General features: G+C 32.3%; 5 protein-coding genes across 12 annotated transcripts; 1 reads left to right on the plus strand and 4 right to left on the minus strand.

Annotated features, from left to right (window-relative positions):
• Nucleotides 1–1726: 1726 nt before the first annotated feature.
• LOC143363393 (glycosaminoglycan xylosylkinase) lies at nucleotides 1727–5777 on the minus strand. The gene is made up of 6 exons (XM_076803991.1): nucleotides 5450–5777; nucleotides 4735–5103; nucleotides 3328–3628; nucleotides 2963–3231; nucleotides 2245–2471; nucleotides 1727–2176 (listed from the first exon to the last, which is right to left on the minus strand). Exons 2-6 carry the CDS (start codon nucleotides 5101–5103, stop codon nucleotides 1948–1950), a joined length of 1395 nt encoding a protein of 464 aa, XP_076660106.1. The 5' UTR covers nucleotides 5450–5777; the 3' UTR covers nucleotides 1727–1947.
• A 135-nt stretch (nucleotides 5778–5912) lies between these two features.
• On the minus strand, nucleotides 5913–9382 carry LOC143363401 (pre-mRNA-splicing factor 38B). 5 transcript variants are annotated; one of them, XM_076804001.1, is made up of 7 exons: nucleotides 9012–9273; nucleotides 8648–8924; nucleotides 8185–8468; nucleotides 7631–7782; nucleotides 7161–7559; nucleotides 6242–6478; nucleotides 5913–6180 (listed from the first exon to the last, which is right to left on the minus strand). In XM_076804001.1, the coding sequence occupies exons 2-7, from the start codon at nucleotides 8676–8678 to the stop codon at nucleotides 6114–6116; spliced, it is 1170 nt and encodes a 389-aa protein (XP_076660116.1). In that variant the 5' UTR covers nucleotides 8679–8924; nucleotides 9012–9273; the 3' UTR covers nucleotides 5913–6113. The 5 variants fall into 5 exon arrangements, 3 of the variants coding, with proteins under 3 accessions (XP_076660116.1, XP_076660124.1, XP_076660121.1); XR_013083821.1 differs by lacking the exon at nucleotides 5913–6180 and adding an exon at nucleotides 6999–7085 and having other exon boundaries at nucleotides 6386–6850; nucleotides 8648–9382; XR_013083822.1 differs by lacking the exon at nucleotides 5913–6180 and adding an exon at nucleotides 6999–7085 and having other exon boundaries at nucleotides 6386–6478; nucleotides 8648–9381.
• A 2951-nt stretch (nucleotides 9383–12333) lies between these two features.
• On the minus strand, nucleotides 12334–16386 carry LOC143363446 (protein-lysine N-methyltransferase SMYD4). 3 transcript variants are annotated; one of them, XM_076804025.1, is made up of 12 exons: nucleotides 16300–16386; nucleotides 15893–16073; nucleotides 15572–15803; nucleotides 15256–15439; nucleotides 14852–15167; nucleotides 14528–14777; nucleotides 14114–14442; nucleotides 13966–14039; nucleotides 13776–13888; nucleotides 13414–13705; nucleotides 13178–13340; nucleotides 12334–13111 (listed from the first exon to the last, which is right to left on the minus strand). In XM_076804025.1, the coding sequence occupies exons 2-12, from the start codon at nucleotides 16012–16014 to the stop codon at nucleotides 12979–12981; spliced, it is 2208 nt and encodes a 735-aa protein (XP_076660140.1). In that variant the 5' UTR covers nucleotides 16015–16073; nucleotides 16300–16386; the 3' UTR covers nucleotides 12334–12978. The 3 variants fall into 3 exon arrangements, with proteins under 3 accessions (XP_076660140.1, XP_076660143.1, XP_076660150.1); XM_076804028.1 differs by having other exon boundaries at nucleotides 15893–16048; nucleotides 16300–16321; XM_076804035.1 differs by lacking the exons at nucleotides 15893–16073; nucleotides 16300–16386 and having other exon boundaries at nucleotides 15256–15426; nucleotides 15572–15694.
• Nucleotides 16387–16617: 231 nt separating this feature from the next.
• On the plus strand, nucleotides 16618–18578 carry LOC143363461 (dnaJ homolog subfamily C member 28). The gene is made up of 5 exons (XM_076804041.1): nucleotides 16618–16743; nucleotides 17118–17249; nucleotides 17582–17674; nucleotides 17751–18104; nucleotides 18166–18578. Exons 1-5 carry the CDS (start codon nucleotides 16639–16641, stop codon nucleotides 18574–18576), a joined length of 1095 nt encoding a protein of 364 aa, XP_076660156.1. The 5' UTR covers nucleotides 16618–16638; the 3' UTR covers nucleotides 18577–18578.
• A 91-nt stretch (nucleotides 18579–18669) lies between these two features.
• Nucleotides 18670–24613, minus strand: Gart (trifunctional purine biosynthetic protein adenosine-3 Gart). 2 transcript variants are annotated; one of them, XM_076804013.1, is made up of 17 exons: nucleotides 24290–24586; nucleotides 23964–24053; nucleotides 23721–23810; nucleotides 23353–23600; nucleotides 23084–23283; nucleotides 22816–23010; nucleotides 22596–22726; nucleotides 22321–22531; nucleotides 21623–21758; nucleotides 21341–21563; nucleotides 20926–21120; nucleotides 20203–20458; nucleotides 19910–20113; nucleotides 19683–19829; nucleotides 19336–19604; nucleotides 18988–19245; nucleotides 18670–18907 (listed from the first exon to the last, which is right to left on the minus strand). In XM_076804013.1, the coding sequence occupies exons 2-17, from the start codon at nucleotides 24039–24041 to the stop codon at nucleotides 18722–18724; spliced, it is 3027 nt and encodes a 1008-aa protein (XP_076660128.1). In that variant the 5' UTR covers nucleotides 24042–24053; nucleotides 24290–24586; the 3' UTR covers nucleotides 18670–18721. The 2 variants fall into 2 exon arrangements, with proteins under 2 accessions (XP_076660128.1, XP_076660135.1); XM_076804020.1 differs by lacking the exons at nucleotides 18670–18907; nucleotides 18988–19245; nucleotides 19336–19604; ... (1 more) ...; nucleotides 19910–20113; nucleotides 20203–20458 and adding an exon at nucleotides 20556–20697 and having other exon boundaries at nucleotides 24290–24613.
• Between the last annotated feature and the right edge of the window lie 2179 nt (nucleotides 24614–26792).

The following is a 26792-nucleotide window of genomic DNA, read 5'->3' on the forward strand; positions in this document are numbered from 1 at the left end:
GGGGGGGGGGGGATAATACAGGACCAAGAGAGTGTTGGAAGACATTGGAGGTGAATGATAAAGTACAGGGCCTGGTAGGAAGGAGAATAGGAGTGGGAGAGGAAATATGGAATGTATGGGCGGTGTATAGCAATCAGGAGATGGACAGAATAGCAAAAGCGAGAAAAAGAGGATCAAACAGCAGGCGAAGTGGTAATTATGGGCGGGGACTTCAATGCGAGGATAAGAGAACAGGGAAGTTTATATAATGGAGAGTGGGAAGAAGAGCAGGAAAGGAGGAAATCGAAAGACAAGGTGAAAAACGGACAGGGAGAAAAAATGTTACGAATGACAGAAGAAAGAGGGTTACATATTTTGAATGGGAATAAAAGAGGCGATAAAGGAGGAGAGCTCACCTATATAGACAGGAAAGGGGTGTCGGTTGTCGATTATCTAGTAGCCAACTCAAAAGGGTGGGAAGTAGGAAGTAGGACGGAGTCCGACCACCTTCCGCTAGAAGTAGAGGTTACAGCAGAAGGAGGAAAGTATCGAGAGGAGGAACAAGTGGAAAAAGAGGTAATAAACTGGGATGTAGGAGCTATAGAGAGATATAAAGAGAGAACAGGCGAAAAGATATATACACAGAATGAAAGGACAACAGAGGACTGGGAAGAGCTGAAGACAGTGATGAAGGAGTCGATGGAATCGAGAAGGGTAAGAGGGAAGAAATGGAAGATAGGATGCAAATATTGGTGGGACAGGGATTGTACTAGAGAGAAAAAGAAAGTGAGTAGATGCTACAGAAGGTGGAAAGAGGGTAAAGTGGATAAGGAAGTTTACCTGAAAGAAAAAGCGGACTTCAAAAAATTTTGCGAAAGCAAGGAAGCAATGAGAAAACAGGAAGAGAAAGAAAAAATTAGGAAGGCAAAAGAAGAGAGGCAAATTTGGAAATACATCGATAAAGAAAGGAAAAGAAAAGCGAGTAACGAAAACAAGATACAAATAGAAGTATGGAGAAAACATTTCAAAGAACTATTGGGGGGATCAGTTTTCCTATTTGTTTCTCCAGCTCCTCCTCTGACAAGCTCTCTTCATCTTGTACCACTGGTACCTGCTCTCTCTTGTCCCCGTCTATTGTTTTGAAGAAGGATGAATTGCCGCTTCACCCACAAACTTAACATATGTTATGCATATGTCTAAGCTCCTGGACAACATATGTCTATGTCTATGTAGGTCATTAAAGCTGAGTCCGCTAAACGTAATATTTACCGAAATCTTTTAAAACATATTATAAGGGTTACTCGGAAGAGGACAATGTCGGAATATCGTAATTCCGATCGATATCCAAGCCATAGCCACGGCAACTCCAATAAGGATCAACATCAACTTGATCCTTACAGGTCATTCAAAGAGAGAGACGTACTTACGTGGTCAAGATCACGAATATCAACGCGACCTACGTTACTCTAATACCAAGAATCCGCGGCCAAAGCCTTAAGAAAATACTCGCCGACAACAGGGGGAGGTGTTTGAGGCACCAAACAAGAGGATGATCCAATGTATTTGAACGGGCTGGCTTCATTGCCTGGTAACGACAGTACATAGATTTCTCCCAAGTAAAATCTCGAGACAATTAAAAGATGAAGAGTATTTATACTAAGTTTCTATATTCTACACTTGTGCAAATCTAAATTTCTGTTAACGCAAAAAGATTGTGCAATTCAATTTGTAATACAATTTGAAAAAATACTGCGTATACAAAGCCATTTATTTAAGATACATAACATTTTATATTTTTTCTTCACCCTAAAAACAATCATTGACAATTTCAATCAATTTCAAATTGACACCATTCCTTGAAATGATACCATCGAGTGCCATTTGTGGTTATGTTATACAAAATACATAATATATCCCTATTCAGTTATTAAAATTGTTTAAATACGCAAAACTTCTATAAAATGTAGGCTACCGATGATCTAATATTACATTAGAAGCATATGCTTTACTTTTCAAACAATATTCTACAACTGCGTATACAGTAAGTAATCTTCTATCCATGGCACTTAAATGGGCATCTGTAATAAGGTGTTCAACACCAGCCATCGCCGACTCGTGTGCAACGAGTCTCCTAAGGGCCACGCTCAAAGAACCACCACTGAACAACTTTAAACGGTCCCAAGTAGTTTTATGAATCCTAAAACACAAAAGAATTACAGCGACAATACCACCGTGCGAAAGATTACAATCTTTTCAGATACGTACATGCAACACTGATACAACGGCGCTAAAATATCAAAGTGATCAACATCAGGATTCCCAAGGCTCTTCCCGTTATCGATCAATAAAACAGCCGGATTGTGGAAATTATTTTGCGCTAATTCGTAGTGATGACGATCGCCATTGTCCATTAAAAAATCAAAGATCGCGGTATCTACTAAATCCAAGAGTCTACTAGATGATTGCGGAGAATAGGCTTTAGACAGTTTCACCTGGCGAAGTAAATTTTATCTTACAAAGGAGTTACCCATTGTAATAAAACTTGGTTCAAAATCAAATAATATTCAAAATTTATATTTAGCGGGTGACAATAGCCCCCGAAGTTGAAGATGAGAAACTCATTTCATGAAATATCTTGTGTTAATAAATTTTTAGAAAAATATTCAATAGCTTAGAAAGGGGGATCACATGGATTATACTAAGCCGTCTACGAATTTTTAAATATTTTGTTTCAATGTTCATATTTAACATTTTTTCCCATCTTCGCTAGCTTTCAAGATACATTGCAGCTAGCTTTCAAACATGAAAGCTATGAATTATTATACGTGCAAGTATTTTTCGATGCTCTATATGTGTGCCTAGTTCGTTTTATTGCATCTTTGAGTTAAGGCATATCTCTTGTTACTATTATTCAAATTGAATCAAATTGGAATATCTTCGACATCTAGACAAACATGACACTGGTACATCCAAGTGTACTTACTTTTTCGCAATAATTACCATCCGTCTCCCATGTAGCGAATTTATTTTTTTTGTACGTCCTTTGCCATGGATGACGGTGTTTCACAAGTCTTAAATACCTCGGCAACCATGAAATCAAAGCACCCTCTAAAATATCTCCTGTTCCACAAACTGGATCGGCAGGGGAACAATAATGACAAACTCCATAGAGACAAGTATCATTGCCATCTTGATACATGGTCGTGTAGAGTTCAGGAGTTGCGCGTGGTCGAATTTCATTTCTGAGGTTGACTATGAAAACATTATTTATCGAATATTTGACAAGTCTTCGTTTTTCAGTAACACCACAAACATCTTTTCTTTATGGAAACAGACAGAAACACATACGTTTTCTTGCAACAGTAATGGGTGCTCTCCTCAAGGCCAGTAAGGAAGATAAATGGAATGCAACGACTTCGGCATTATGTCGATCTTTTCCATAATACACAGACCCTTGAATAACCGTATCCCTGGAATACCATTGGGGCTTGAACATCGCCTTCACTCCGTGTTCCAGAGTTAACATCAATTTCAGTTGCGTACCAAGAGGAGCATTATCTGCTCTCATAACTTTCGATTTACGCAAAGTATCCAAAATTGTTCCTAGTTCAGGTGCAACCGGTGGGATTAACTGATGAGCATCCGGCCACTAAAAGTTTAAATTCAATGTTGTATGCCTTTGCTGATTTTTAGAGATTATTAATTCTAATGCAAAAGTTAGAAGCTTAAAACCTACGTACTACAACTATGAAATTAACAAATTGAATTTTAAGGTGAGATGTACAGAGAGGTCCAAGCGTTTGCACAAAAAATTGCCTTTGTATTATACGAGCTTATAGTTAAACAAAAAAATGGTAAAGATGAGCTTTATATAATCCATATCCTTATATTAATTAGAAACGTTGTATATAAAGATTGTATATAATCTTATTTATAAATACTCTTAAAATACTCTTGAAACTATCTACCTACTACTTTTTTCAACAATAAGACTGTTTAATTATTGTTTCTTTTTAAATAATAATTATAGTTTCTATATCGGTCTATAACAATCTAGCTCTTAGTAAATTTATAAAAATCTATCCAACGAACTTGTTTTGACCATCGTCGTGTGAATAGTATGTCAAAGAATCTATGTATATAACTTTGAAAATTTAATCTGGAGAAAGACTATTGGAAGAAAATAATAGAAATACATTCGTAATTGACATTGTCATTAAATATCACAGAAGTGCAAAAAAATATTATTCATTTAATTTATTAATAACCTTGAAAAATTCAGACTATATTGGAAAACTACATTTGTGTTCACGATTGCATACGTACAATTCCTAAATTTGTATTTATTTTTCATACATTCAAACATAAACGAAATATAAAACGAACTTCCTTTACATGTGTCCTTTGTTTGAAAGTACTTAGTTTTAATAATTATTATACTCAGATCTCTCTATATATCTCTTTGTCTTCACATTTGTATTGAAATAAATATTAACATAACTATAATTAAAATACCACCATTCATTCAATGCGATATTATTAGTATTCATAAAAACAAACGTAAACGCAAGAAGTGTATACCTGAAACACGACAATGTTACAAAGATAAACGCAAACAATTGTTACATCCCTTATACATTTTCAATCTATTTTTTTTCCCGACTGAACTGAAAAATTTTACCTCCTATGTGAGAATTGTTAAACGAAAAGAGATTACTTCGCATAACTTAACAAATACATTAATAAATTACTAACATTATTATTAGGAATATTCCATATATTCTCACGAACATTAGGCGTTATTTTTAATTCGGCTAATAGTCGTTCTAGGACTATCGCGTAGCTAGTGTTTTGCTTAAAATATTTCGAAGGTAGCATTTGAATCTCCCCCTTAATCATTTTCGCCATGTCTCTCGCAACCGACTTTTGTGGAGCTTCCAAATTCTGCTCTACATTAGAGATCAGCTGTTCCTGTTCAGATTTCAATTGAGAGACAGGCATGCCTTTGGAAGAAGCCTTCTGTGACGAGCTTTCCACAATCATTCGAATGAAATATACATTAACGCTCAGAACGAGAATCAAAAGGCCGCCTAAAGCAACAAGAGCGCAGCGTCGGCCAATCATCTGTGAACAGAATTTCCAGAGTTTCGATCGAATAAAGGACACATAGATGGCGCATAATTACTCTAACTCTATGTAGTGTGTCATTTTTCGATACGAAGGAACTGTAACTTCGCAAGGCCGAATCTACGTGATTTTCATTTCATATTAATGTTTCCTAATAAACAGTTTCTAAAGAATGGCAGCATAAATGTTCTCATTTCCATTGCTAGTATGATCCTCATGAAACAATTTAGATCTACACGAAACAAGACGGAACTCTGAAGAAAATTAACACGATCAAAGTGAAACTGTACAACGAATCTTAAATTAAAGTAGAGAAATACTGAAAAATTTTTCATGTTAGCACCTTTGAAAAATTGGCCTTGCTGATACTGTCACCTGATAATATATATTTCTTCCATGTTTCAATGTCACTACTGTCTAATCGCGGCCAGCGGTAATCGAACAGCAAGTATCCGTCGCCATTTTTAACTTCAATACAAAATACTCACGCGCCGCAGTGTTGAATCGTAGCCACGAATAAAAATGATTAAAAAATTTTTGTAACACTTTGACTACAATTCCAATTATGTACTTATTTTTCAAATGTTTCTTGAAAATAATAAAAAACTACGTTCTAAATATAGTTTTATTAAGGACGGAAAAATTTTCAAGGATATTTCATACAGACTAATAGATAATTAATTTGTGTTTATTACTATACAAGTAATTTGTGTTTATACAATGGCAATATAACTGTAATTACAGTGCTAAAATTCGTCTGCAAAGAATTCTTATCACGTCTACAAAGTAAGGGAACAAGACAGTAATTATAATCAGGAATTTATTTTATAAAAACATGTAAACTACAAGGTGAATATAATCGAATTAAATTTAGGCTACTACTCCAAATGGAGTCAGTTTTCTCTTAAAACGGTGGTGTTCAGATGGCTCGGCTCTAAATCGTTTTCATCTCCATAGTTACACTCGTACAAACATTTATATCGATATATACACGTTAACATACATTTTCATTCTCTTCGTTGTCTCTCTTTTTCTCGAGCAAGCTCTGCAGCATAATCGTACGGCGAGCCTCTCCTGTAATTAAAAAATTCTGTAACACTCTACAATTAAAAATGCACAAAAAAAATTGCATTACCTATCTCGATGACGATCTTTATCGCGATACCGGTCTCTACTCCGGTCTCGGTGGGACCTGTCCCTGCTGCGACTCCTATATTCCCTCTGTCTTCGACTTCTGTCGCGACTAGACGACCGTCTGAAATGCCTGTCCCTTTCCCTGTCCCTTTCTCGAGCTCGTTCTCTTTCTCTTTCTCTAGTACGTTCCCGTTCACGTTCACGTTCTCTGTATTTATCCTTACGATCCTCGTCCGATCTAGAAAAGAAATTGTTCAAAGGGAAGTATCGCTGAAGTACAAATAATCTTTCAAGAATGTTAGCCTATACAAAAACATAGGCATAGCGTATGAAAATTCAAGAATAGTACCAAGAAATTATTTATCTTAAATACTTCGCTGTTACACATACTGTACAGTTTGCCGTAATTCGATATTTAGAGATCAGTACACAGTTATTACGAGTATCGAGATGATTTTGTTATCAGTGCTAACATGTTTTCAATACATAGTTCTCACTAATCATAGAAATCAAAGAAATTTAGCAACGTGAAAGTACCTCTGAAAAATATATCGCATACTCTACTCATTTGATTCGTACCATACTCACACAATTACGCAAATAGTCTTAGCTGAAAGCAGATTTTTTGAATGATAAACGCTATAGGCTTCCGAGTGAGTATGACACGAATCAAATGAACTATAAATGTATAAAGAGACTTATTACGCGAAATTTGTAATATTAGCAAATAACTATATCAAAAATAAATTATAACATACACATATATCAAATAAAACTCAAAAGATACACTGAGATCAAGTCTATTTTCCTGGCGTGGGTACATCCCTTAATCTTCACCCCGTGTCCTTAACAATTATAATTATTATTATTAATCTTATATAAATTAGTAACGTGATTGTATTCATACCACGTAGACGCACCTGGCTCGCCAGTGGCTTGTTCTCTCTGCCTCGCCCCATTGAGCTTCGCTATCAGGGATATGTCGAGGTTGATTTCGTGACGTAAGGTTACCATTATCTTTCCTATTACTACTATTACTATATTTTCCATGACTATTTAATGTGATAGGTGGTTTTGCGTTTCTAGCATTCATAGATTGTTGTGGAAACCTTTCTGCTAATCGATGTTCAAGTTCTTTTTGTATAGGCACTGGTATCCTTGGAAATAGTGTTGAAAACCATTCTAATTTGGTAAGAAATTGTTTCAGAATATCACCCATTTTCATTACTTGACCACCTCCAGCTTTTACATCTAACTCTTCTTCGTCTTCTAGGTAATCATTATACCAACTAAATAAGTCAGCCGGTGGTTGCGTATATCTACAAATATCAGTAATAATTTAGTTTTTAATATATTAACTCAAAATCAGAAGAATTACAATATTTTTTACCTAATATACATAAATCCTAGTGCTCTTATGTATGGTGAATCAGGATGATTGATAAGACCATTTAATTGTTTCCGTGTTAACCTCAAGGTGAATAGTTTATATAGTAGACAATAAGCCGTTGAAACAATTCCACCAGCACCAACACCGCGAACCTGCATAAACCGTTAAATTTACACCCCCTATATTAATGAATCATATTCATATTAAAATTAACTATATTGACCAAGAACATGCTACTCTGTAATAAGTAAGTGAGACGTTAAACAAGACTGCTCAGTGTCCAAGACCAATATTTTTCATATACATGCCTGATTAGACATTAACAGCAAAGTCAATGATAATTACTTTTGCTTTACACAAATTATTCAAAACAATTTGACCTATTCTATCTTCATTGATAAATTTCATTTTATACTTTGTCCAGGTCCTTTAAAGTGCTATAAATTTGGAATTTCTACATGTGAATAATAGCAACTCTATGCTCGCTTTTTTTTTTTAGGTAAATGAATAAACAAATAATTATAAATTATTAGTCTATTAAAAAACATACTCACGCCTCCACACATGCCCGTTTGACCCGCTGTTTTTCTGCTTCCTTTCTCCCATGGTTCCAAATGAGACACTTTGTAATAAATTTCATCAATCACCTCATGGTATGTCTTCAATTCATACAAATTCACTTTGAAATAATGTGACGACTGTATGTTTGTCAGAATTAGTGGATTTAAATTCATAGTCCTTTCATTACCCCATAGTGGTAATATATTTGACTTTTTACCCTCCTTTTGAGTCGGTCGACGTTCTTCATCACAACCACTGGAATTATTCCAGGGTGATCCTAAAAATACCCAATGTAACTTTAGGAAAATTTGATCAACATAGAATTGTGGTGTAGAGGTTAAGAATTACAAAGTTCAAACTGACGATGCAATACTTTACTTTTGTAAAATTCGGATCAAAATTAAGTAAAGATGAGAAATCAAATATTCATAATGAATACGCTAAATATTTACGTACCATCCGCTCCTTCTGTTTCTTGCATTTGCATGTTTACTAAACTCGCGAGCCCCGCGATGAAGTTTAACAGATTGGACGCCACATACAAAAGTTGTAACACTCAACTTAAAACTTGTAATTTAACAGAATTCAACACAAAATATTTATGCACCCGTACTCTGAGCAATTAGGTACAAGTTATAAGGAATAACGCTTAAATAACGCTTTTCTTTATGTAAGTATATGGAAAAATGACGTCAGCGGGAAGTGAAAAGGACACAATACGGAACACGCATGCCTACAAAATATATACATCCGGTTTTGTTCACATTCTTTGTACTTTCCTGTGTACTGCAAGTGAACATAAATTCTTAAATTATTATACCTTTCATTACAAATACTGCGAAGTATTCATCAAATTCTTCAAGTATTGTTATATCCTGAACTCTTGGACTTATGAAAATGAAAAAAAAATGTTGACACACACGTGTTACAGTCTCAATTAACACTACTACAAATTGTCAAAGCGTGCATGCAAACCCAAAATCACACTAAACCACAGCGTATTTTAGTACTACATAGAGTAGGCTGTGACTAAACAAATATGAAATCTTTAAACACACTTATCATAACATTATGATTCTTTATAGTCTCTTTTATCTGTATCTAAAATGTTTATATGTTGGCGTGAACCTCATGTATTATATCACTCTGTATTCAAACATCTACTTATATTCTATACAGTGGTATTTCTTACATATACATCTCATTTCATTGCTTTCAGAAGTATAGTGACAAAACCATCACAAAAATATACATATTTCCAAAATGTTCCCAGAAATTGTTAGTGTATTAACCACGGACCTAAAGCATGAAGCAGAGAGGATATCCAGGACCAATTCTCTAGCGATCGCCACGCTATAAACGGGCGCTAGGAGAAGCTCGAGTGACACTGAGCGTGCCGTATGCGTGTGCCACACATAACACTAGATCCGAAACACGTACACGAGGATTGTATGAGTCGGGAGGCAGCAAACCATTTCTCGATAATGCAAAGATGGGGCTTTTCAGTGGTCAAAAGCGTTAGATAAAAGATAAATCTAGAGCGCTAGCCTCTTCACAAGTCCTACTTTTGCGTTTTCTAGGCGTAATTTGCAATATTCGGCAGAATGTGAAATTCAAGTGACACATTTTCTTACACTGTACCGGCAGCCGCGACCTCCGCGTCTCTTTCTTTCCTACGCCAAACTTTATTCGTTCATTACACAAGTCAATATTATTGGAATTATATCATATTTGGTATCATTTTCCTTAGAAAAATGCTACGAATATGTTGGTGAACGTCCCATAAAAAATAATGGAAAATAAAGAATTTATTGAGCTTCGTTGTTCTTTTCTACGTTCGCACTGCATTGCACTGCATCAAAGGAAGTAGGGTTTCGGCAACATTCACGACGTTGCGACTTTGGCTGTTCCAGGATGTTCCAGGAGATTAGAAATATTTCTAAATAGTAAAGAAAAATGTGAAGTGCATATGATTTATTAATTTTTTATGTATAAAAAAATATTTAATAACAATTTTTTTTATCTTACATAAATTATTTTTATAGCGTTCATTGGAGCACTACCAAAAAATACCTGTTGCATTTTTGCGACAGTGGTCCAGTGAACGAAAACTTTGTTTATTTAACATAAAAAATTGTTATTAAATATTTTTTTATATGTACGAATGTCACATTTTTTTTATTATCTGATCCCTTAAAAATTTCACCTGAAACATCAAATGATCGTGACTTCCGCGCGATTCATTCTTGGAAATTCCGAAAGTTGATATTTAAACTTAAATTGTGGCGAAAGGGCCTCGAAGGGTCTCATGATTTTTGCACAAAGTTAGATCAATATTACACCTTGCCAAAACGATTAGATCCAGACCAAAATCTATTAAAGAATTTGTTGTATGCTTCCATAAATAAAAAATGGGCAGAAAACAGAGATTTTCGATTACCCCATATTACTTAATGTTAACAACTTTTTACAAACATTTTTTTGCCAAATAAGCGTTGTACCTGTGGCAATCTCTCCACAAATTTTCAAACAAATTCGTTGAATAGTTTCGTTTTTACAGATTTTTTACCGCTTTTGGTCATTTGGCACCACTGTGCGCCGTGTCCTTACTGCCGCAGTGGACGGGTGGCAGAGTTGGGCAAAATATTTATCTAAATAAAAATTTCGAATAACGAATAAAAGATAAAAATATTTTTATTCGTTATTCGAAGGTTCGAATAAAAAAAGTATCTTTATCCGACGAGTATCGGATAAATACTTTTATCCGACGAGAATTTATCCGACGAATAAAGATAATTTTTTTTATTCGAAGCGGATTTATTCGAACTTCGAATAATTTTTTCATCTTTTATCTGTATCTTTTATTCGAAGGCTTCGAATAAATCTTCGAATAACTTTTGCCGAGCGCCGAGCATCAAAGACCCAGCGACGACAGACGACATACAATGTAAGCGGATGGAGAATCGCGCACGAATGAAAGTTTAAACTTTTAGATTTTTCAACATATCCTCATAAAATTTGACGAGCGAATGGAGGGGATTTTCCTGATGAAAATGTGGTCAAATTCGAGTGTAATCGACCAAGTTTCACTGATACCTAATGTTACGATAAAAATTACAATCTCATTAAAGACAGTCCAAATGATGTCGTGTTTGGACTCATTTCGATCGGAACAACCTCTACAACTCGTTCGTCTTAACAATATTGTTCTGATTAAAAACATACAAGCATAAATTGCCAATAATGCACGATTCTCCGTCTGCTTACATTGTATGTCGTCTGTCGTCGCTGGGTCTTTGATGCTCGGCGCTCGGCAAAAGTTATTCGAAGATTTATTTGAAGCCTTCGAATAAAAGATACAGATAAAAGATGAAAAAATTATTCGAAGTTCGAATAAATCCGCTTCGAATAAAAAAAATTATCTTTATTCGTCGGATAAATTCTCGTCGAATAAAAGTATTTATCCGATACTCGTCGGATAAAGATACTTTTTTTATTCGAACCTTCGAATAACGAATAAAAATTTTTTTATGCTTTATTCGTTATTCGAAATTTTTATTTAGATAAATATTTTGCCCAACTCTGCCCCAGAGAGCCAGGGTATGCGAAAAGCAGCGAAAGGAAGGAGATTGTAATAGAACTGTTACCCTGAGGGGAACAATGAACTACACTACTACACTACTTTCTGTGAACAATATTTTTTAGTGTTTTTAGTGTTGAAAAAATTTTTGGATTTTGGTCCGACATTTTCTCAATTTTTTTTAAACCGTTTGTTTTTCGAAAAAAAGTAATTCGAGATAAAAGACGCAGCCTGTCCAGATGTACAGGTTCTGTTGAACTCATTTTCGGACGCGGTGAATAGTTTACAAAATATTCGAGAAAAACGATTTATCGCGCGGTAGAAGCAGCGGTCGGGAGTATCCTGATTTTTTTCAAATTTTGAGAAAGGTACCTGCTATGAAAACATTGCACTTGTTTAAAACAACTGCAAAACAACTGCAGATGGTGAATAAAACATTTTTTTCAAATGACAACATTTTTAGTAGGCACTATAGTGTTAGAAAATTGTAGGAATGCGAATAATAATTATGCGTATGGAGAAATGTATAAATAAATGTATGCGTAAAGTTATTTACAACTTTATGAAAATTGTATTTATATAATTTGAAATCTTAGTACCTATATTTATTAATATCCCAGTCAGCAAAACTTGCTTCAAGCAAATTTTGACCAATGTTTGTAATCGTACTTTGGAAGTAAAAGCCGGTCATTTTGGTGTCAAAAGCATGTTTGAAGCAGGATTTGGTCCCTATTTGCAAATAATTTGCCACCAAAATTTGAGTGCAAAGTTTGCACGTAAAATTCCATGCCAAATGGAGAGCAAATCGAGATCAAACCTTGATCTCCTTATAGAGGTCGGTCGCATTAAGAGTAAATATCGGGCAAAATCGGCGGAAATCTTCCTGTAGGAGGGAAAACGGAATTGGAAATTAAATAATTTTAAGTTTCGTTTATTTTTTAAGATTGAAATATTTACAGATCTTAAAATTATAATGTGCTTTCCCTCTTACAGCAAGATTTCCTCTGATTTTGCCCGATATTAACACTTAGTGCGACCGACCTAGCTTCTATAAGAAGGCCAAGGTTTGATCTCAATTTGCTTTTTATTTGGCATGGAATTCCGCCTGCAAACTTTGCATTTAAATACCGTGCCTAATGCGGAAATAGATGGGTCGGAATTTGTAGACTTTTGGTAGCAAATTCAAACCAAATCAAGAGCAAATTGTTTACTGGGTGATGGAAATAATTTTATTCCGTTTCTTTTTTATATAATTGTAGATATCACTCCATGATCCATAATTAAAATCTGCCAACTCTTCTATTTGTTCCAAATATTTGTATGTTTTTGTCAACAGAGCTCTAAACATTTACATATATTATTGGTCATAAATTTTAAACTTTTTATGCATAAAACAACAAACTTACTTGTATGAGCTTGAAGTAGTATCTGACCGCTCTTGAAGACAGATAATACATAGATCTGTGAGTGTATCTAGTGTATCCAAGAGCTCTGTACTAGAAGATCCAGATCTTTCACTGACTGCAGCAATTGTACTTTCCACGCATTCTTTAGCATCCGCCAATTTACCTGCAAAATTATCTCATTTAATTCATAAAAAAGTTAATGAACATTTCATATAAATAATTGATTTATACAAAACCCTTTGTAATATATAATTCTGATATGAGATTTAAAGTAGAGACAATATCTTCATGATATTTATATAATATTCTTCTCCTAATATTTAAACAGTTTTTTAATTTTTCTAAAGCTTCTTCAACTTTTTCTTGAGCAATGCAACTTTTAGCTGCTTGAAAGAGTGTTTCAGCTTGTTCTATTTTATTTTGTTGAAAATCTTTAGGATTGTCAAAACAGTCTAAACAAAATAAAGAATTCTTGATGTTGCACAGTGCACCATTACATTTCGAACAGTTCATGGCAGTAAACCTTTCCTGCAGTGATAAATGATTGTAATTTAACTGTTAAATTATTTTAGAAAGAATTAACCGTTTGTATTTTTACCAAGAAATATTGCAGATTCGGTTGAGTGCAAGGTTTACATTTACAGGTAAAACAGTACTGACTGGACAATATTTTCTGTCTTTGTTCTGTTGATGTATGCCTGTAATGGGGACCTATTGATAACAATATGAAATCAGTGATAAAACAAAACACAAATACATGTTTAATATGTAGAAAACTCTTACTATACCATAACAATTAAAAATTTCTTCATTTGTGGCGATATCCTTCAATGCTCTAACGATCAGGTATTGATCCATAAAACTAAAATATAATAACAACAATAACATATCATTAAGTAATGTAATTCAAGCGTCTCAAACAAAATGAACAATTACATGTTAATTATGTTGGGATCACAAGAATGGTTCATCATACTTGCAGACGGATAAATTCCTGTAGCTACAATGTCTTGTTGACCAATAGAAAAATTATTTTCATTCCATTGTATGTCTGACTTAGAAACTGCATGACCATTGCAAATAAGTTGTAGGATATATCGCAGAAGTAAAGAGCTTACATAAAGATGTTTGTTATCATTTGTTATTGCATGAAAGTTGGAATTAAAACTGTTATCAAAAAATTTCTTCGCAAGATGATCATTAAGGTCATTTCTTTGAAAGAAATCAGTGTATTCCAATAAATACGAGGTAAGCATGACAGCTGTCTGTAAGAAATTTGGTTGTATAAGTTATACAAAAAATTTTATTTCCTCATGTATTTATGTATGCACTATTTCGTGATATACTTACAATACCATATACTATCAAATCTTCTATGGATTCTTTATCAAAATTAGTTATCAAATTTTGTATTTCATTAAATTTGATTGTATCTGTTGTTGTTGTACATGTTAGCAAAACTTTCAATGCTAAATGTCCAATCCCAATTTCTTTCCATAGGCCCATTTGACTTCCGGGACATTCCCAACAATGATACAAAGACCATGCGTCGTTCAAACAATTTGTGTCACAATAAAAAGTGTTCAAGCACTTTGAGCATCTTAATCAACATAATTCATGACTTTTACAATGATTTCATAAAGTATTTACTGCTTTACTACATATATTACTTACGGTATAGGAATATCTCTGTTGGAACGATTGCAGTGTTGACAAAAACGATCCACTACATCATGATTCAGTACTACAAAGCTTACCGGTTTTTCTAAAAATAGGACTTCACCCTTTCTTATAAATCTATTTGCTATTACATGTCTCCCCAGTTCTCCATTAAATTTTCTATCAATGCTCAACGATGCATATGGAAAATTAGGATTTTCATCAAACATAAGCATAGACCTCAAGTCTAACAAACCATCAATATTTAGTGATTCATCTTGTGTGCATGATCGATTAAATGTTACTCCAGAAATTCGTTTCTCAATATCATCTGAAAGTTGATATTAAAATGTAGATGTATTAGAAGTATATAATATTTAGAAGTATTATAACAATACTTATCAACACATACTGTTTACCTTTCATAGAAGGTGCAATATAGTTAGGATCATCAATCGATCCACGTATTATGGAAATAATTTTTTTTGCTAAATCTGGATTACCTAATTTCAAGTAACATTGCACCATACGCAAATGTAATTTATAATGTAATTCCTTAGGATAATTTAACTTAATTGCTAATTCAATATCTTTTATACAGTCCTTGTCATTGTTAACAGGTAAGCATTATACATGAAATGTATACATGAGAATACATTAATATAATGGAAAACATTAAATACATATCTACAAAATAAAATGTCTATTTACTGCGTATTTTACATGTTTACTTACATTGTACCTATTTAAATAAAATAAAGAAGCAGATCTATTTGCAATAGCCACTGAAGATTCAAGGCTATATGCTGGAGCATACGTAGCACATTTCGTATAAGACTGTATACTTTCTGAATAGTTTTTGGCTTGAAATTGTTTATTTCCTGCGTTTTTAAAAATTTGAGCTTTTGCTATAGACTTTGATTCTTTTTTATTGTAATAGTGTTTTAACCATAGTGATGTAAGTTTCCTATGAAAAAAATGATTTAATATTATGTATTTGTAATGTCGTAACAATAAATCTGTTGATTACTTGTTTACAATATATTGTTTATCTACCTTGTGTTTTGATCATTCCATAAATGCAACATTAATTCATCTTCCCGCTTTATTTTATCTTTTAAAGCATGTATTTTTGTTAATTTGCACGTAAGATCTTCTAATATATTGTGCCACTTCATTTTAATGCAAATTAATTAATTATAAATTCAATCTCTATAAACGCTATTAATTAAAAACCCTACAAAATGATTAAAAACAATTAATTGAAGACTTTACGATGCATTTAAAGACAATTCATTAATAAAAATATTGCGAAAAATTTATAAACAATCAGTTAAAAATCTTGTGAAACGTTTATAAACAATAAATTAAAAACTCTACAGGCATATGAAAAGAACTGTATATATCTAGTTGACAAGGTAATATGCAGTTATTTATGTAGTGTTTATAAATGGTTCACTCACGTGTCATGGATTGATGTACATATATAAATTTTTCAACGTCAGTACATGACGTTTGTATAATTTCTGACAAATATGTAACATAAAAGTATTTAATAATATATAATTGCAAAACATTCGGTTTGTGGTCTAAATTAACTGTAAACTGTCGTCATATAAGGTGCATTATTATAGCCATTGCTATACAAACAATCATGACTTTATAAAACCGTTTTAGGTTACTTCACTATTTTAAATAATACCTATTTATATTAACAGTAGTCAATGCATATAATTTCTTAATGTTATGTAATTATATAAAAAAATACTGTGATCATTTTAATATTTGATTTTCTAAAAATCATGTTGAAGTTTAATCAGTTGTGTGGAAAATCTGAATATTTACCACCTATTACAATTTTGGATATGATGATTACACGAAGATTCAAACATCAATATAGTATGAAGGTATGTTCTGCTACAATATATTTTTACATCAACTATATAAAATGTACTACTAAAATTGAGTAGCAACATTCATTATTTACTTAGAGTTTAAATTAAAAATTGTGTATGTACATTTAATATCACTGTTTGGGCTTAACGTGCATATTCATGCATTTACATAAATAAAACATGAAAATCTTACTAGATTATATATTTAATAATATTATTTTTAAACAAGATATAATGATGATTAATGATGATTTAATGATGATTTGATGACTTTTTTTTTATTTTTTAATGATGATTTTTATATGTTCTGTAAATTTTTAAATCTATGTTAAGTTAAATTTTTTGTTGAGAAATGTGGTAAATTGTATGTTTTAAAATTTTTTAAGCAATGGTATCAGATATTGGAAGTTCCTGAAAATTGTGAAGATGAAGCTCTGAAATTGGCATTTGTTCAATTAGCAAAAAGATATCATCCAGATAGTGGTTCATCGGAAGCTAGTGCAGCTAAATTTACTGAAGTATGTAAACTTCTTTATCTGCAATAATAATTCTTTATATCTCTTATTCATTACTATATGATTACTTCCACAACAAGTGAAATAATTAAAATTTTTGATACATTTTAAATATTTTTAAAAATATTTAAGCTTCCTAAACTATTTTTGTACCATCTGTAGGTACAAACTTAATAAAGGATATTATCCATATGAAACTTTTTTGTATAAATTTTCATAATTGTTTGTAGTTTGTAAAAGTAATATAAAAAACAATCAAACTGCAAACATTAAAAACTGTGAATGAGTTGTATAGTAAAATTTTCTTTTCATAATATCAGCTTTATTTTTAATAGATTGAAAATGCTTATAGACATATACGTAAGGCAAGAATGGAACGGAAAGAAAAATGTGCACCTTTACCTGAAGTTGAAGAATTTGATATTAAAGTATAATTTTTATATCGTACATATATTATATCATTTTTGATGAGCAATGATTAATTCGCATTCATTTATTGTTTAGCATACAGCTCCACAACATCGTCATTATTTAACTTATAATATAGGAACTGGAACATATAGTAAACGAGAAAAATTGTATACAGCACAAAGAGCTCAGAAAGCAGTTGATAATGTAATAGAGCATAGGCTTAAGAAACTGCAGGCTAAAGAACGCAATACGTTAGTTGGGAAAGATAAGGAACGTGCAAAAGACATCAAAACTCGTTTTGGAATGGACCGTTTAGTGGAAGATTTGATACAAGATGCAATGAAGAAAGGTGAATTTAGTGATCTGCCAGGCACGGGTAAACCTCTGAAAGAAAATACAAATCTACGAAATCCATATGTTGATTTTGTAACATACAAATTGAATGAGGTATAGAGAATTGAATTTCATTAAAAGTTTAGAGTGTATTACATGCAAAATTTATCTACAGGTATTAATAGAAAATGGATTTACTCCTGAATGGATACAATTATCTAAAGAAATTAGGGAAGAAACTGAAAACTTGCGGAAAAGATTAATAGAAAAACGGAATGAAGTAGGTCTCTTACCATTGAGTGATGTAGATGAAGCTACTTGGAACACAATTATAGAAAATTTTCAATCAACGACAAAACGTGTAAATAATAAAATCGATAAATACAATTTATTAGTACCTATACTCCAGAAACAAATGGTTCATATTAAGTTAGAAAATTTAGCAAATGAAGTACTTTCTACGACACCAATGAAAAGAGTTAAGAAACGTTCAAACTATGAAAATGCGAATTCTATAAAAGAATATAATGATGGTATACTTGAAAGTATAACTTCATTTTTAACAAAATCATTTCATAAGAAATGAAAGACGTCTTTCTCATATTTATTTATGACCTCGTCAACTGTTTCTCTTCAAAATTATAAATAGTTGTATATAAGAAGTGAATAATAAAAGATAGAAGATAAAAATATATCATTTAATAGACAAAAAGTAATATAACACTCTATTTTTAACAATACCATGCAATAGTATTATCTTCTTTTAATTTTATTGTACTGTTAGCTAAGTATTTTAAAGCTAGGGGAAATATATGATGTTCAGCTGTTTTCACACGCTCTTGAAGTGTTTCTACCGTATCATTTGGTAAAACAGGTACTGTTGCTTGCTCAATGATTGCTCCAGAATCTATATCGACCTATAATAATTCGTTTAGTACAAAATATTACTTCGAATGCATTCAATAATTACATATTAATTTAAAAAGATATTTTGTACCTCTACAAAATGTACTGTGCATCCGGAGACACGTACGCCAGCTGTTAATGCATCCTTATGCGCATTTGCTCCTTTAAAAGATGGTAACAATGATGGATGCACATTTATTAACGATCCTCGCCACTTATTTACAAAACTGTTTGATAAAATACGCATGAATCCAGCAAGACAAACTATTTCCACTTCAGCAGCCTCTAGTTCCGTGTTCATTGCTGCATCAAAAGTTTCCCGATTAGGATAATCAGTGTGCTTCAAAACCTGTAATAGAACGACGATTAAATCGTTTATTATTATCCAAATTTTTAATAATATACCAAAAGAAATTATACAGTTATGAAAAGTATTGACCTTAGTTTTGATACCAGCCCTTTCAGCTCGTTTAAGTCCTTCAACATTTGGTCTATTAGATATTACCAAAACTATTTCTGCACCAATATGTTGTGTTGCATCTTGGGTTGCATTAATTAAAGCCTGCAAATTGGTACCACTACCAGATATGAGAACTCCCACTCTTTTCAAAGGTTTGCTTAATTTTGCAACGATATTTGGTACGTATTGCTTCATGCCTAATTCTAACGCTGCTTCAAAGTTTTTTACATTAACTCTAACTTCATTGTCTAGAAAATTATATACCGCTGATTACTATACAGTAATAACACATAAACATTGCATTTACGCAATATTTCCAAATTTACCCTTATGATTAATTACATGCCCAATGACCATTGGATTTTCTGATTGTAATTCATGTAAAACTTTGTCCTTTTCTGTTTGTGAACATATTAACACTGCACCAATACCGCAGTTGAATGTTTTTAGCATTTCTTCTTTACTGATCTCACCTAAAGATATATGTAAATATGAAATAAATTCGCCTGAATAATGTGATTTACATACTCTATGTACTTGATTTTTTTCATACCGAAAGCTGCTAACCAACTAAAGACTGATTGGATTTTCCATTGATTAGCATCTAATAATACTGCCATATTCTTTGGCAAGATTCTTGGTATATTTTCTGTGAGACCTCCCCCAGTAATATGGGCAAATGCTTTTACTAAATTTGTTTGCATAGCAGAAATGACTCCCTTAACATAAATTTTGGTTGGTTCCAACAATTCTTCGCCTTTAAAAGAAAGAAAAGAAAAATATAAATTAACTATTTCTAGAAAAACAAAATGTAACATAAAAAGTATAAGAAAAGGTACTGTTTACCAATCGTGCGCGCATTTTCCGAAAATGGTGCAGTATCTGAATATTTTTTATCTGCTAGCTTCAAAATTTTTCGGACGAGACTGAATCCATTACTATGTATCCCACTTGATGGAAGACCAATTACAATATCACCTTCCTTTATATCATTTGAACGTGGAAGTAACCTATCCCTTTCGACTGCACCTACAGCAAATCCAGCTAAGTCGTATTCTCCACTAGGATACATATCAGGCATTTCTGCTGTTTCACCACCAATCTATAAAAATTATTTTGGAAATATTACCTAACTATTATAATTGATAACAAGTTTTCATAATAAGATGATTTTTTATTAAACTCAGTACACAAATAAGTATTAGATTAGGTCAAGTAATATGAAATGTCGGATTTCTAATCGTATGACTTGATCACTCAAATGATCGAATAAGTGTTGAAAAGTTGTATGTTTCTCCATAAAAATTTCTCCGTTGTTGCCTTTTTTTAACTGTTGGACATCTATAACTTTTACAGAAATTATATACATATAATGATGTCGATTAAAGAAATACATGATGATGATTTTTTTTATATGTATAAGTTCAAACTCAGACCTAATGCGGATCATGTAACTGATGAAGAATTGTATCATTTGAGCGGTGATACTCTTGAAACTAATTTTATATTGCACGATCTAATATTTCTTTGCATACACATGTAATCTTTGAAAACATTATTATTACGCACCAATGAACATCCTGCTCTCTTGCATCCTTCACTTACGCCATTGATAACATCACTAGCCACGTTAACATACAATTTTCCACAGGCAAAATAATCCAAGAAAAATAATGGTTCAGCACCATGCGCAAGAATATCGTTTACACACATAGCTACTAAATCTATACCAACTGTGTCGTGTTTATTGCATTCAAATGCTATCTGCGAAAATAAAAGAATATTAATCTGTAAAACTAGTACATATTTACAAATTTCTAATTACTAGAGGTATGCGAGAATTCAAAAATGTCGAGTTAAGGCGGGTTCTCGAAAATTTCCGGATTTTCGAATATATTGGACCCGATGCCTTCCCGACTGGTCCCGACGATCGGGTACCGGACAGTTTCGGATTCTCGCACAGTAATTATCAACTCACTTATACCTTTAATTTAGTTCCAACGCCATCAGTACCAGACACTAGAATTGGATCTTTGTAACCGGCTGCCTTTATGTCAAATAATCCACCAAACCCACCTATCGAACCCATTGTTCCCACACGCTGTGTTGAGCATGTAGCTGGTTTAATAGCTGAAACTAATGAATCTCCTGCTGCTATGTCTACACCACTGCTTTTGTACGTAAGCTTTCCATGATATAATATAGATCTGCAAGTATTATTTCATGAAATAATATTCGTCATACCTAAAGTATAAATTTTACATACCTTGCAATTCCCTTGTGTGCTATGTCAGTTCTAAACTGTTTCCCATCAAAGGATATATTTTGAGCAGCATGAGTAGCTTTAGCAGCAGCTGAAGCTAAAGAGGCTGCTAAACTCACTACAATGAGAACTCTTCCACCTAGCAGAAAAAGGAAATGAAACAATTCATAATTCAATTGTAAATTTAATACAGTACTCTCCCTCTCTCTCTCTCTCAATAGTTTGCTATACGGGACTGTAGGGGAATATTTTCCCACGAAATGAAGTGCCCCTATCGACTGCTCTCGATACGCGGAAAGCGAAACAAACAGTTGCCTCCTTACCCATCAAGTTGTCTTTCCCAACAGTTTGCGACGAAGCTTTCTCGTGCATAAACGGGGTTATTTGCATTAATTGTTTGATATTTGTTTGCGAATATGTAATAAAGAAAATGATGAGTTGAATTTTACATCAACATCTTACCGTATTTTAAATATGTAATTAATTAATAACTTAAATAAAATATGTATGTCCTTAATAAAAGATGTGTATGATTTTTGGTATGTAGTAAATGAACTATTAGAAAAGTCGCTTTTAAAATACGAACGCGAATATGCTTGCTCAGTAGTGGGGGAACCGTTCGAACGCGATGAAGGAGAAGGCGAACTATTGGGCAAGAGTGCTGTATAACTATACCTGACTATACTATAATAAAAATTTACCATTAGTCAGTAGTTCTCCTTTAGAGGAAATATTTGTCCCACTATGAAAAACGAAATGATCGGTTTTTCGTAAAACATCATTAACACCAGTTATAACTTGACCTTTCGATGACGATGCAGGATACCCGCGAGAGGCCAAAATAACACCAACAGCAAATACATTTTCTTGCCATGAAATTTGAGATTCGATCAACGAACCTTCACAACAAGCCTGGATATTTAATATACACGACATTAATTTTATGAAAATACAAATATATTCAAGTATTTATTACCTTCATAATTGTAAATAGATCTGATTTCAGTAGTGGTAACACCACTTGTGTTTCTGGATCCCCGAATCTGCAGTTAAATTCTAGAACTTTGGGTCCATCCTTCGTTAACATTAACCCAGCATACAATACACCTAAATTATTTAACATATTAAATCTTTATGTTACTATATTGTTTCTGTAAATTTTATCTTTAAATAATATTATATTGCATAGAACAGACCAACAAATGGAATATTTTCTTCTCTAAGACCAATAATTGTTTTCTGAAGAACATTTGTTTTCACTAGTTCGTAGTCATCTTTTTGCAATAAAGGACACGGACTGTAGGCACCCATACCACCAGTATTTGGTCCCATGTCACCATTAAATATTCGTTTATGATCTTGCGCTGGTGCCATTGGTACAATAGTTTTTCCTATGGACAAAATAATTATATCAGTATTGAAATGCAATGAAATTTCATTTACTGTAATGCTTTTATATTATACCATCTGTAAATGCAAGTACAGAGACTTCTTCTCCCTCTAGTAGTTCCTCCACAACTACTGATTCCCCAGCAGATCCAAACTTCTTTTCTATTAGAATCTCATCTATTGCATTACATGCTTCTTTTTTATCTTTCGCTACTATTACTCCTTTACCAGCTGCCAAACCTGCAGCCTTTATTACAAGAGCTGGAAATGTTGCACTACAATGAAATATCGTATGTGTAGTGATTTTCTAGATAATTTCTCTGCAAATAAAAATTTATACACACTTTATAACAAATTTCTTTGCTTCTTCAGCATTGGTAAATCCTTTCCATCTTGCTGTAGGAATTTGATGTCTATCCATAAAATCTTTTGCCCAATACTTATCAGCTTCGATTTTAGATGCTGCCCTTTGAGGACCAAAACAATGGATTCCTACATTGTTTAATTCGTCAGCTAATCCATTTGCCAAATATTCTTCTGGACCAACTACTACTAAGTTCACTTTATTGTCTTTACTCCATTTGGCTACTTCCTGTTAAATGACTAACTTTAATACATTTATATATATATATATATATATATATATATATATATATATATATATATATATATATATATATTTTATGTTTCAAGAATTACTATAGAAAAATACCATGTTGCTCTTAACATTTAGTTCTACTAAGGAAACCTTATCAATTGATGTCATTCCGACATTTCCAGGAGAAACATAAATTTTATTTATCTAAAAAAAAATTAAGGTTTAAATACAAAATTTCACATTTTATGTGAACATTTTTAGTATATAATTATATATTAACAGTACATAATTAAATGAATAAATACCTTTTGATATGGTTTTTATTATGTACAAATTTACGATATTTAAAATACTTACTTGTGGAGATAATGATAATTTCCAAACAATGGCATGTTCTCTACCACCTCCACCAATAACCAAAACAGTGTGTACCATGATGTCTAGAAACTATAAAATTTAATGATAACTACAATTATGTATAATGAAGAACGTACATCATTCTAATGTAGAACAAACATTTACATAGCAATAACGCATAAACGATCATGTAAAAATGCTAAAAAAACGTATGTATAGAATTATTCTGATGTATATATCACTTTATGTAGATGTTTTACTGTTTTAAATAATAACCTCCGCATTAGTAATTACAAAATGTTAAATATACATAAGATAATACTCACTTTCTCACTTTGTCAATGATTTTTTGTTGATACACGTGGTCGGAATTTTAGTTCGGTTACTTATTTATACTTTTTGGAAGATTCGCCTTTGTAAAAGCAACAGGTAGTAAAGCAACGGAATAACCTGTAGAAATAGTCTGTGTGTTGAAGGCTCTCGTTCGCTTATATGTAGAATGAGTGCTATTTATTGACGTATCGCAATGCGTATTACGAAAAGACTACTTCTTCGCAGGGGTTAATACATTATAACCCATTTATCACAAGCGATGACATCTGACCTCTTGAGCAGAGTATCTTTTATTATGAAATATATACACTTGAAAATGCCAAACTGTGTAAGCTTAAATTTTAAACTAATAAAAAGGATACAATTCGATGCTTGTTGTAGTACAAATAATAATAAAAATTATCGCGTTTAAATACATTGGTTCATTTAATTAATTTTTCATTAGTTCTGTAACGTATAGTGCCTTTATTTGATTAAAAAGACTGGCTTGATACAGTGTTTTCAATGACCAGTTACAAATAAACAATAAAACAATATTTTCTTTTCTATTGCTCTGACAATACTTCTCTAAGTATAGAGAATAAGTATAGAAATAATTACTTCTCTAAGTATTATACGAAAGAAGAATATGTATGTACAGTGTGTATAAACTTTAATGGAATTTGTTTATGGCAATGATGGAAAAGTATACACTTACATAGAAATTTGTGCAAGGTAGTTTACGCAATGAAATAACTTGCAAAAACAAACGATTGTGTAAATAACGCGAACGTATTGCGATAGGATAGATAATAAGCAACTATGTATAATTTGCAAGGGGAAGTATATATATATATGTATATATAAGTGTGTAATACAGGGTGGCCCACATAACTCTTAACAGCTCAATATCTCGAAAAAACTATGTTATCGATTTTAAAGTTCTTGGTCTTAAATTGCATGCATCTGAAGGGCCTTTCTAATTACATAAGCGTGAAGTGGCGTCCCCCTTTCCCTTTAAAGGAGGCCGGGGTACCTTTATAATTTCAAATAGAACCCCCTATAAAACGTTACATATTTAGATTCTACAGGAAAAAACAAGTAAATTTTGTCTGAAACATTTTTTTGTCAGATGTTTCCATAATGAGATATAACAGTTTGAAGTTATTCTCAGTACTTTGATTGCGATCCAGAATCATTGACTCTCGTGATCTTGCACATTTCGTATTAAGTACTGATCAATTTCTGTAAAATTGCAAGATTTGCTTTTTGTTGTAGTTTCTCGATGTGTTGAAATAAGCGAATCGGATGTGAGTAAAAGACTATTGAATAAATCGATGTTCGTGTCCTGTCTGCTGGTTTTTCGTGTATGATTCAGACGATATTTTCTGATTTCTTTGTGTCTCGCTTTTTAAGCCTCCTCAGACAGAAGTCTCATTGGGACATCAAAATGATGAATGATGTCACACCCATGAATTAAAACTTTATGTACGGTTATAGGCATGTATAGTACCAATTGTATTTTTCTATGTATAAATCTAATGTTCAATCTTATGTATAAATCTAATCATATATCATCATATATCATATCAAACATATATTAAAAACAAATTAAAAATATATAAAAATGATTGATATATAATTATTGCAAAATTGTATTATGCATAAGAATGATTATTATATGATTATTAATAACAATTTTCTCTCTAATACGCATGTTTTGCAAAAGAAATGTATTTCATATCGTGATGTACACGAATATTGAACTTTTCCAGTAAATTCTCCACTGTGACTGTGGCGAACAAATGGCAAAATTTTTTACAAAAATCCAAATTTGTTTACGAATGTATACTTATTGTGAATTATTCACAGAAAATGAAATTTAACAATGCAACTAATAAATTTAAAAAGAAATTAACAAATTTTCCACGATAGATCCTAAAGGAAAGGTATGGACACTTTTCTTAAAAACTTTATAAAATTAAGAGTCGCAGTTAGTGGCAGACAAAACTATAAAATTCTTAAACTATAATAAGTAATGTATCAGAATATGTATGAATCTCAGGACATATGTTGCCGTTTTTGTTTTATGTTAATTTGAAGTTTTATATGCAATTGACAAATAAAACCACCGTTGAAAAATTTGTAAAAAAAAATAAATCTACTTTATTAAATGTAAAAAGAATGCATATTCCTTGGTAAGCATTTTCCATTACACAGAATTATTATTGCAACACTCGTTTACAGTTAATGTAATATTTTTCGATTTTTGGCACTCTAGAGAGTGCGGCCATGGCAAAATTTTTTTCCAAAAATCTAAATTTGGTTACTAATGCATATGTTATAGTAATTATTCACAAATAATGAAATTTAACAATAAAATTAATAAATTGGAAAAAATTAGCAATTTTTATGCATAAAAATAATTGTTAAATGATTTTTAAATGAATAATAATATCAATGTCCTCCTAATATGCAGTTCTCAAAAAGAAATTTTTCGTACGTCGTTATATAAAC

The sequence above is a fragment of the Halictus rubicundus genome, chromosome 2, assembly GCF_050948215.1.
Source record: "Halictus rubicundus isolate RS-2024b chromosome 2, iyHalRubi1_principal, whole genome shotgun sequence".
Taxonomy (NCBI): Eukaryota; Metazoa; Arthropoda; class Insecta; order Hymenoptera; family Halictidae; genus Halictus; species Halictus rubicundus.